This window comes from Numenius arquata, chromosome 5 (assembly GCF_964106895.1).
Source record: "Numenius arquata chromosome 5, bNumArq3.hap1.1, whole genome shotgun sequence".
In the NCBI taxonomy this organism is placed as follows: Eukaryota; Metazoa; Chordata; class Aves; order Charadriiformes; family Scolopacidae; genus Numenius; species Numenius arquata.
The window spans coordinates 46745618-46756857 of record NC_133580.1 but is presented as its reverse complement, the minus strand read 5'-3'; the positions used below and the strand labels follow the sequence as shown (position 1 = coordinate 46756857).

The following is an 11240-nucleotide window of genomic DNA, read 5'->3' as shown; positions in this document are numbered from 1 at the left end:
ACGGATTTCCACCCTTATTTGTCAACAAGCCTTGCTGGCCTCCCCCCCAACCCTGCAAAGCCCCGTTAATCTCCGATACAATTGCAGTTTGCTGTGCAAACAGCTTGGGGGGGGGGGCAGTGTGGGGTTTGCATGAGAAATGTGTCATTTGGGGGCGGCCGGCAGCCTTGTGGGTAAGCCAGCGAGTGAATTGCGGCATCGCTAACGGAGGATTGAAATGATTTCGAAGCAATTGCCCTTCAATAACCCTAATCCTCGGCCATGAATGGGGGTTTTTAACTCCTGGCCATTATTCCCCACCTTATTATCTATTGATTGACTTTTAGAAAGGGTAATAATGTAAATAGATTGATGCTCTGAATCCTGCCCGGAGATCAAATGGAGCCGATGGTTGATTTTCCATGTGGGATCCAGCGGATAAAGCCCAGAGCTTTGATTTTGGCCCCCAAAGTGGAGATGGGGGCAAAGAGGGGGGCAAGGAGATGGGGAAAGAGGAGGGGGAGCGACCTGCGGGGAGCAGCAGCCTCCGTCCCTTCCTGCTCCACCAAACAATCAGAATAAAAGCAAATTATTTCTCCTGTTTTCCTTCCCAAGATGAATGATAAACTGTCCATCCCCGAAAAGAAACTGATAACGCCTCTAATTTTACTGGAAGGCCTAAAAATGCCATTTCTACGCAAAACAGGGTGCTGCTTTCCTCCCCAGTCAGCCTTTGATAAATGGTGGGTTTTTTCTTTTTTTTCTTTTTGTTTTTTTTTCTATTTCCCTTTCGGTTTGCAAGGGGAAATGCCCCCGGAGCTACAAACAACGCACAATAAAGCAAAATAATATTTTAGTCAAAATAGGCAGACGGTGCTCGCAGCCAACTTTCAAATTAGCATTTTGAGGGCAAATATGCAGACAATTTGAGATAATGAGGCCTGATTATTCAATCCAATGAATGTTAAATAGGCAGCGAGGGCGCCCGCGTCTTATCTCCCCCGCTTTCGATTTATTTTAGTTTAGTTTAGTTTTAATCGTTTCCCATTTGAACTCTTTATTTGTCTTGGCTCCAGCCCCCCCCTCCCCCTTCCTGGGCATCCCTGTGCTGCCAGCCGGGATTTTGCAGAGGGAAATCACTGGCATGGACCTGCCATTCCCTTTGCAACCCATTTTCAGGGAGCACTTTGCAGGTCATCCCTCAGAAATTGGAACCCAGGGAGGTTTGGGTGCTGCTGTCAGACCTGGTCCATGTGTCTGTCCCCCAAACTGGAGGATGTTTGGGGGATGTTTAGATGGTGGCGTGAATCAATGTGCATGATTAGCACGGAGATTTGGGGTGATGCATCCCCAACTCTGGCTCATCATCCCTTCCCATTAATCCTGGGGCTGTTTGTGCAGGCGGTGGTGCAGTTGCTCCCACCCTGGGTCCAGCACCCATTGTAAAACGAATGCAAACAGCAAACAAGCTCCAGGAAAGATGATCCCAGCACCTGCTGCCACTCCAAAGCAGAGCCCAGCTCAGCATCCCACCCAGCTCAGCATCCCATTGTGCAGCCCCCACGACCTTCTGGCAGTGTTTTGCTTCATTCTCGTGGAAATGCAATTTCTCTGCAACCCCAGTGAGGTGCATTTCCCATCCGCGGGGAGGAAAGGGTCAGCTCAAGGCTGGGGAGTTCCTAGGGGTGAGCAGCAATAAGCGCTGCTGGGGCCACCCCGTTTTGTACCCAAAGTAGGGAAAAAAAAGCAAAGTCATGTTATTGCCATCGTTTTCCAGCTCCTTGTCAGCAAGGCAGATGGGTTACGTGAGACCCTTGTCAAGGATGCCATTGCAATGATATTTAGGGGTGAGCTGGGGGAGATGCACGGCTGCCACGGAGGAGGAGGAAGCAAAAATTAAGTGAAAATTAAAGGTAAGCAAGAATTAAAGTTAAGCAAAAATTAAAGCAAAATTTAAGGTTAAAGCAAAAATTAAAGTTAAACCAAAAGTTACAGCAAAATTTAACCCAGCCCGGGCTTGCGGAGGATGGCGCAAAGGGTACCTGTAAGGCAGTGAAATGTCCATTGCACTGCTGCAACCCCTGTTTTTCCTGTGATTCAAGAGAAGAATAAAAAAAAAAATCATTGATTTCAGGCGTAATTATAAAACCTCTTTATGCCTCAAATGCAAAGGTGGAGGTAGAAATCAGAGATGAATAAATAAGAGCTGGGAAGCAGAGCAGGGCAGGGAAGCTGAAAGGAGACAGAAAAAAAACCCAATTATGGGGGCAAGGATGGAAAGTGGCAGAGAGGAGGAGATACAGAGAGAGGAGAGATAATCAGAAAGCAAAAAAAAAAAAAAAGGGGACGAAAGACAATCAAAAGAAGGCAAAATAAAAAGCAGATGCTGAGGAGGGATAAGAGGCGGCCGGCGGAGCGGGGCTGGGCACTGGACTGGAGGGATAATTGGATTTTGGTTCATCTCAGGGGCGATAAGAAATTCCCCGTGTAGTTTTTTTTCCCCTATTTGCAGCATATTTTAATGTGAGATTTGAATACAGCCGGGGCAGCACATCCCACTGGAAAAAAATATGGGTTGCTGAGGGTCTTGCCCCCCCATTTCCCTGAGTTTTTGCACTGGCTTGGAGGCTTTTCGGAGCAGAATGTGGCTATTCCTGCACTCAGCAGCTTCGGTCTTATTAGCAGCTGTTTGGGGTGAGCAGGAGCGGTGCAAACCCCCAAAAGCAAGGAGAGGGGATGAAGCAACCCCAAAGGGGATGCAGCCACCCCAGAGGGAACGCAGCAAATCCCAAAGGGGTTGTTGCACCCCCAAGGGGGATGTTGCACCCCCAAAGGGAACACAGGGATCCCAGAGGGGACACAGCAACCCCAAAGGGGATATAGCAACTCCAGAGGGGATGTAGCAATCCCAAAGGGGACACAGAAACCCCAAAGGCGATGTTGCACCTCCAACGGACACACAGCAACCCCAAAAGGGGACACAGCAGATCCCAAAGGGGATGTTGCACCCATGCAATGCCCCACAACCCCATCGGGGCACCTTGCATCCTGCGGCCGAGCGGAACGGACGGCCCCAGCCCCTAGGGAGGGGACACGAAGCAGAAGGCGGCAAAAAAAAATTGCCACTGGTTTGATGCCGGAGATGGGAGCGATAGAGCAGAGCAGCCCAGCTCCGTCTTATTAACCGAGGTGGCCCTGAACGCCCCTTATCTTGATGGCATCAAAGCCCCGGGGCCCAGATCACCCCATCATAGCCCAGCCGTGAGCACCCAAAATGCTGGTACCGAGCACTGTGCACCCTGGCACGGCTTTTCGGTGTGACCTTGCTTGAGGGGCCAGGGAACGTTGGGTTTTGTCCTGCAATTGAGTTATTAGGGTCAGCGGAGAGGTTTTTAATTGCTTATTAGGATTGGGGCCCCACTGGGGACTCTGCTGTCCCCCTGCCCAGCTGCTGCGTGGGAAACGCTGCTGAATATTTGAAGTGAAGCTCGGGAAGGGGAAAGGTTGTGCATGGCTCGATACCACCATCGTCCCTGGGAATAATCCCGGTAGGGTGGAGGGGACACTGGGAATCCGCTCCCGGATGCACGTGTTCAAGGGCAAAGCAACCTGCAAACCCACCGGTGGTGCGGCTGCTCTGCAGAGCCCCTGGAAGGGGAGTGCTCCTGGGGAGCGGGGCAGGGGGGCGCCAGCAGCAAACAGCGCGTGTGCAGGGTCGTGCGTGGACACACACGCACGCTCGGACATGCGTGCACATGCACAGACACACATGCTCAGGCTTGCGCGTACACACACACGAATATGCATGCGCTGGCACCAGTACCTGAAGGGGGCCTCCACAAAGCTGGAGAAAGACTGTTCACACGGGCAGGTAGGGATAGGACAAGGGGTAATGGCTTCAAACTGGAAGAGGGTGGATTTAGATCAGATATAAGGAAGAAATTCTTCACTGTGAGGGTGGTGAGGCACCGGAACAGGTTTCCCAAGGGAAGTTGTGGATGCCCTATCCCTGGAACCGTTCAAGGCCAGGCTGGATGGGGCTTTGAGCAACCTGGTCTGGAGGGAGATGTCCCTGCCCATGGCAGGGGGGTTGGAACTAGATGGTCTTCAGGGTCCCTTCCAACCCAAACCATCCCATGATTCCATGAACCGTCCCGCACGCACACCCATCCCCGGGGCAGGGTGGCAGGAAAGCACAAGGGAGACACCGGTAACAGCAACCCCCGGAAGGGACCGAGGTGGGCACAGCGGGACGTCGGGGGACACAGGAGTGTCCCCCCTCTCCCCAGCTCGCCCGCGCGCGGGGGACGTATCGCGACACTCAGGGTGGCCCGTCGTGGCCTTGCGGCGGCCCAGCCTGCGGCGTGCCCAGGCCCACCCCCCCGCAATTCCCGGTCCGCTGCAGCAACGCACCGGTACACCGCCCGCTGCGCGCCCGACCCCGCTGCACGCCCACTCCCGCGTCCCCGGTGCCCGCCCCCCTCGGTGCCCGCCCCCGCCCCCTCCCCCCCCCCCCCGCGATGCACGCTCCCCCCCGGTGCCCGCCCAGTCCCGCGTCCCCGCTCCCCTCCCGGCGCACGCACCGGCCTCCCCCCGGTGCCCCGCCCCGTGCACGCGCCCCCGGGCACCGCCCCCCGTCGACCCCTCCGGTCCGGCGGGGCGGGGCGGCGGGGCGGGGTTAGAGGCCGGGCGGGGGCGGGGCTCGGGGCGGGGCGGCCGGTGGAGCTCGCGCTGCGGCAGCGGCGGCGGCGGCGTGAGGCCCGGTCCCGTTCCGTCCGGTTGTGTCCGGCCCGGCCCGGCGCAGCTCAGCCCGGCTCGGTCCGGCCCGGCGCCTCCTCAGCGGTCCCTCCATGGCGCTGCTGCGGGCGGCCGCGCTTCCCGCTGAGGGGTCTCCGGCCTGGCTGCCCACTCACGTCCAGGTGACGGTGGTGCGGGCCCGCGGGCTGCGGTGCAAGGGCGGCGGCGGCAAGCCGGGCACCAGCGACGCCTACACCATCATCCAGCTGGGCCGCGAGAAGTACAGCACCTCGGTGGCCGAGAAGAGCACCGGCAACCCGGAATGGCGGGAGGAGTGCGCCTTCGAGCTGCCCCCCGAGCTGGGCACCCCGGCGGGTCTGGCCCGCGGCGGCCTGGTGCTCACCGTCATGCACCGGGCCCTGGTGGGCATGGACCGCTTCCTGGGCCAGGCCCTGGTGCCCCTGGAGCCCGCCCTGCAGCAGGGCCGCGCGCCCGATGAGCGGTGAGTGGGTCCCGCCGGGCATCGCCCCTCACCCGACAGAGCAGGGGGGGCCTTTGGGATGGGCGTCACGGGGTCCCTGTTTGTCCCAGCGTGGGTGTCATGGGTCTGTGTGAGCGCCAGGAAGGGTGTCACAGTGGATGGGATGTCATGGGGTCCATGTGTGCCCCAGGGAGGGCATTGCAGGAGGTAGGGTGTGGCGAGGTCCACGCCTGCCCCAGGAAAGGGCTTTGCAGGATGTAGGGTGTCACAGGGTCCATGCATGCTCCAAGAAGGGTGTTGCATTGCTGGGGACAGGGAATCATGGGGACTGTGAATGTTCCAGGAAGGGCACTGCAGGAGGTTGGTGTCACAGGGTCTGCGGACACCATAGGGTGTCCTGACATGGGACCCCTATCATGGGGTCCTGACGTGTCCCAGGAAGGGCTTTGCAGGAGGTCATTCACCATCACAGTGGCCATGCATGCTTCAAGAAGGGTGTCATGGGGGCCGGGGCATTGCAAGGTTTGTGGGTGCTCTGGGAGGGGTGTGACAGAGAATGGGAAGGCACAGGGTCCATGTATGACCCAGGAAGGGCATTGGAAGATACAGGGTATCGCAGGGCCTGTGAATGCTCCAGAAGGGGCATCACGGGGGGTAGGATATCACGTGTGCTCCAGGAAGGGTGTTGTGGATGATGGGGTGTCTCAGGGTCCCTTCATCCCCTCAGTAAGGGCGTCGTGCAAGACAAGGCATCATGGGATTCTTTCTTCCCCTGGGAAGGGGATCCCGGGGGACAGGATGCTGGGAGGTCCCTCTGCATCCTGGGAGGGTTCCCTCGGGGTTTGTCACTCCTGGGAAGCTGTGGCACAGATGCCTGCAGTGGTTTGTCCTTCCAAAGGCTGCGGTGGCTTTGCAGCCCACACTAGCTCGGTGGGGCTGTTGGTGTGACCTGTTTTGTCATGGTGCTGCTGCAGGAGGGTCCCCCAGTTCGAGGGACCAAACCCCAGCCCTGTGTTGCCTCCAGTATAAAGCCCTGTGTGTGTGAGATTTACTGTTCTTCCTTTCCCCACAAGGGTTTAAAACAATAATAATGTTTTCTAGCCTTTGCCAGGCAGAAATGCATGCAGACCTGGCTGGGCTGCTGCACGCCTCCGGGAGCTTCCCTGCCGCTCGCTGGCTCCCAGGACCCCAGGAATTTGTCTGGCACTCTGCCTGAAGCTGGGGCTTGGAGAGGAGCCTCCCTCACCCTCCTACCCAGGGCACGGCCAGGGAGGTGGCGGAGGGAGTGCTGGGGGCTTGGCAGACATCGCAGCCTTGCTCCTAGAGAGTGGGGATTAGCGCAAAAAGGGGTTGGAAAAACTTTTCCCGTGGAGAAATGTGGCTCGTTTGCATCTGCAGCCCGTGGAGACTCCTGCTTGCCCTAAAATGGGAGTGTGGGCACAGAGGAAAAGTGACTAACCCTGGAGTTAGCGTCTGAGTGTTTCCCCCCCGGCGTTTATTTTGCTTTTATTAGTGCTGCCTGGAGAATGGGCGGTGTCGGAGGAGCTGGATCTGAATTCTTCAGGCCTAATTCAAACCAGCATCGTGTGCAGACTTCAGAGCAAGCGAGCCGATCCGCGGCCTTTGGGGCGCTCCGGGAGAGACGTGTTGTTTTGGCATGGAAGGATGTGAAATAACTTTCTGTCCTCTTTGTGGTTTGGGTAGGGAGCCCTGTGCCGGGAGCCGGGGTAGGAGCCATGTCTCAAGGAAAGCCATGCTCCTGTTAGCAGAAGTTTACAAAGCTGTACGGAGTGGGGGGCCCTGCAACAGCCCCGGGAAGGTTTCAGGAGGCTGAGCCTGTGGTCTTGTCTCAAAGGTCTTGGCGTCAGGGGTCGTTAATCCCATGGGTGCAATGTCCAATGCAGCTGGACCCCGTGCTGCTGGTCACAGCTGCCGGTCACCCCGGTGGTGCTCTTACTGCAGCCCAAGGAGGGGATCTGGCCCTCAAGGCAGCAGATCCCCAGGATTTTTGCTGTCCATCTCCCTCCCTTCCTCTAGCTTTGCTTGCATAAGGAAAATTAACTTCCCCTTGTGTTGTTCAGTATCGCAGCTTTTAAGGCTCTTTATCTTTGCCTGTGGCCCTCAGTGGTGGGACTGAACACAAAACATGATGAAGAGCTCTCACCCTGTGTCCCTGGTATCTCTGTTCACTCAAACCCCTGAGCTGGAAGGTGTCTCGAGGGTGGGTGGCAGGTCTGCAGCGTGGAAGGGGCTGCACTTTTTTTTGGAGGAGTGTCCCGAGTGCTGGAGTGTGTCCAGCTGGGTGGGAGAAGGGTTGGGGGCAGACCTGGGAATCTGGCTCAACGAGCCATGTAAGCTTCCAACCAACTTCTGATGTCTGGTTCGGCCCTGTTGTAAACAACTTTGTTTAAGAGGAAATTTTAGTCCCAGATTAAAAAATAGCAAAGCAAACACAGGCTCCCCCACTCTGGGACTGCACCCATGCCTGTGTAGTGGAGATAACCATTGGCCCCCGAGTGAAGGATGTATAAGTTGAGTCTCTGCCATACGCTGGTTTTTAGGACCCCATCTGCAGTCCTCGCTCCTGGGCATAAAACTGCTGCCAGTTGGAATGGGAGCTTGCTTAAAAAAAGGCCTCGATTGTCAGCATGTTGACCTTGCTCTCATTTTCCTGCTGATTTTTATTGCACGGAAACTTTACCGGTGGTGATTTTTATACTTGTTTTCAGCACGATGGAAAATGTTCCGTCAAACTTGGACTCTTCTCCAGGAACGAGCCATCAGCCGGCATCCAGGGGTGTTTATGAGCTGCCTTGTTCAGTTGAACATCTCGGTCATTTTGGTGTTTTGCCTGGGAGAAAATCAACTCTTGGAGTTGCACAAGAGCAGCCTGAGAGCTCTCATGGCCATTTTGGGCATCCTAAGGCTTGTCCCACCCTCAGCCAGCTCCAAGGCTAGGGGCTGGCAAGCAGAGTAACAGTGCTGAGCATCATTTCTCCCTTCCCACTTCAGCCCATGTAGTGTTTTGCTTTTAACCCATGCCTTTTACTGCCTATCTGAGCCCGATGTGCGTTTCTGGACGCAGTACCTTTCTGCATCAGGAAAACCTTTCACCATGGCCCTGCCCAGGTGAGACGTTCCTGGTCCTCACCTCTTTTTCCCCTATGACCTGGTCCCTTCAGCTCTCTATCCTGCCTCATTTTTTGGGGAGCCCAAAGCTCAGTGCTGCCAGCAGGATAAGGCTGTGCAATAAAGTGCTTCCATACTGGCATGGTGACCATCACTGTGTTCAACCGTGACGGTCTGCCGCTGGGTTCTCAAGTGCTGTTGGCTCAGCACAGGCATGATGGGGAGACGTGATAGTTTGATAGGGAAACAGTGGGATAGTTCGGTACCTCTGAAATGAAGGCTCAGCCCAGAAGAAGAGGGTTTTTTTTCTGGAGTCACAAGGCAGCTATCGCTTCTGCTTCCTGACATCCAGGAAATGCCGTTGCAGTCCCCTGCGGGGGCTCATCCTGCCTTCCCCATGGCGTGGCAGCTAGCCGGGGAGCGTTACCTCCATGTCCATCCCCGTCAATGCAGCATCTGAGGAGGGTGGAAATGCCTCCAGCTGCAGCAAGACGAGAGTTTTGCTCCAACACGCATCAGGCTGTGTTTTCCCCTTGGCCAGTGTGGTCTGTTGGGTGGTTGGCATGGTGGGGGCTTGGCATTGGGGAGGACAGGAGGTGCACATTAACACCTGTGGGGCTAGACCTAGAACCTGGCTGTGTGGGGGCCCAAAAGGACCTTGGTTTTGCTCCGTGGGCTGTGAGGCTGATGGCAGGAAGGGATGGTGGGCACCCAGAGTTTCCTAGGCTGGTGTCATGGTTTAACCCCAAATGGCAACTAAGCACAGACAGCCACTTGCTTGCTAATCGCAAGTAGTAGCTTGTATAGTAGCTACTATGAAGAAAATTAGCTTTATGTCCACAGATGTCCATTGAGTTAATTTAGTCCATGACTTTGGGCTCTGTCTGTTACGACTCAGGACAGGAGATGTGGTGTGTTGCGTGGAGTTATTGGGCACCGAAGCCAGCTAAGGTGGAGCCACTACTGCACTTTCACTGCTTCTTGTAAGGCTTGTCCTGCTTGTTCAGGTGGTTCCTACTATAGTAATTCCTATAACATTCAACTCAAATAATGGATTTCAACAATTAGAAGGTATTTCCATTGCCATCTCCACCCTGGTCCCTTTGGACCAGACCATCAGATTTAACATTGCAACGAACTTCTCGCCTTGCCCCTGCTCTGGCTTGGACTTATCCACAAACTGCAGTCCCTTAGGGGTGTATCTGCTATCTATAAGGTACTTCAGGGGTATACCTGCTGTGGCATAGACTTACCCACAGCCAGTTGCTTTGAGGTGCGCCTGTTCCCCTGTGGCCTTATCCATGGCCACAGTGCCTTCAGAGATGTACCTGCTGCAGCATGGCCTTACCCACAGCCACAGTTCCTTCAGGAGTGAAGCTCCAACGTGGCCTCACCCATAGTTGCAGTCCCTCCAGGGGTGTACTTGCTCTGTCATGGGCTTATCTACGGCCACACACTTTGAGGTGCTCCAGCATGACCTTATGCACAGCCACTCATGCTTCAAGGTGTACCTGCTGCAGCATGGACTTATCCATAGCGGCCAGTGCTTCGAGGTGTACGTGCTTTAGCATGGGCTTAACGCCTCGTGGTTTCCTGCTCCTGCATGGACTCATCCACGGGTCACAGTCCCTTCGACTTGAGTTCACACTGGAGTTCCGTCCTGTCCAGTACAGCAGCACAGAAATACCAGCGATGCTCTGGTCATCTGCCAGCCCAGGCGCATCGCCATTGCTGTTATCAAAATGTTCCCAGGCACAGCAGAGTAAGATAATAAGCAATATAGCAGTACAGCAAGCAGCGTAAGCAAAAAGCAGCCACTAACGAGCGTTAGATTGTAATATACAGTGAGACAAGCAAGCTCCATGGCAAACACAGGATCCTGTCAATTAATAGGTAAACAGCAGTTAACAGGTATAAACCCAATCTAGCACATTACAATCAATTTGTTGTCTCAAACCCTTTGAGCCCCACACTGGGTGCCAAAAGGACTGTTGTGGTTTAACCCCAGCCAGCAACTAAGCACCACGCAGCTGTTCGCTCACCCTCAGTTGGGGTTGGGGGGGAGAACCAGAAGGGTAAAAGTGAGAAAACTTGTGCATTGAGATAAAGACAGTTTAATAGGTAAAACAAAAGCCATGCACACAAGCAAAGCAAAGCAAGTAATTAATTCACTGCTTCCCATTGGCAGGCAGGTATTCAGTCATCCCCAGGAAAGCAGGGCTCCATCACGCATAACGGTTACTAGGGAAGACAAATGCCATCACTCCAAATGTCCCCCCCTTCCTTCTTCTTCCCCCAGCTTTATATACTGAGCATGACATCGCATGGTGTGGGACATCCCTTTGGTCATTTGAGGTCAGCTGTCCCGGCTGTGTCCCCTCCCAGCTTCTTGTGCCCCCCCCCCAGCTTACTCACCTGTGGGGTGTGAGGAGCAGAAGAGGCCTTGACTCTGTGTAAGCACCACTCAGCAGTAACTAAAACATTCCTGTATTATCAATACTGTTTTCAGCACAAATCCAAAACATAGCTCCATAGTAGCTACTGTGAAGAAGATTTAACTCTACCCCAGCAAAACCCAGCACAGTTGACAAAGAAAACCCCTAATTGTCATTAGCTCCTCTCTTCCCTTTTGAAATCTCATTTTCGTTTGCTTGCTTTCCCTAAGACCTCACAGCCCCATGGCAAAGGGGAAGGTTAAAGCTGTGAGCCTTCCAGGGTGAAGCTCTCCTGGCTATGCAAACACTGGGCTGCCGGAGCTTGGTATCCAGAGAGCAAAATTCAGGGCTTTTCAGCACTGGAATACTTTGGGTAAGGAGACAGCAACTGTAGCAGAGGAGTTACGATTCCTGGTTCTGGTGTTTTCCTGTGGTGACTTGCAGTTGCTTACTGGCTGCTGCCTTGGATGGGGAGGAAC

The 11240-nt window shown here is 54.9% G+C and overlaps 1 protein-coding gene across 1 annotated transcript in view; it reads left to right on the top strand.

Annotated features, from left to right (window-relative positions):
* The first annotated feature begins 4829 nt into the window (after positions 1-4829).
* Positions 4830-11240, top strand: part of RAB11FIP5 (RAB11 family interacting protein 5) — a 40495-nt gene continuing 34084 nt past the window's right edge. Inside the window, exon 1 of the mRNA XM_074147930.1 lies at positions 4830-5218. Coding sequence (XP_074004031.1) covers positions 4830-5218 — 389 coding nt within the window. The remainder of the gene's footprint in view (positions 5219-11240) is intronic.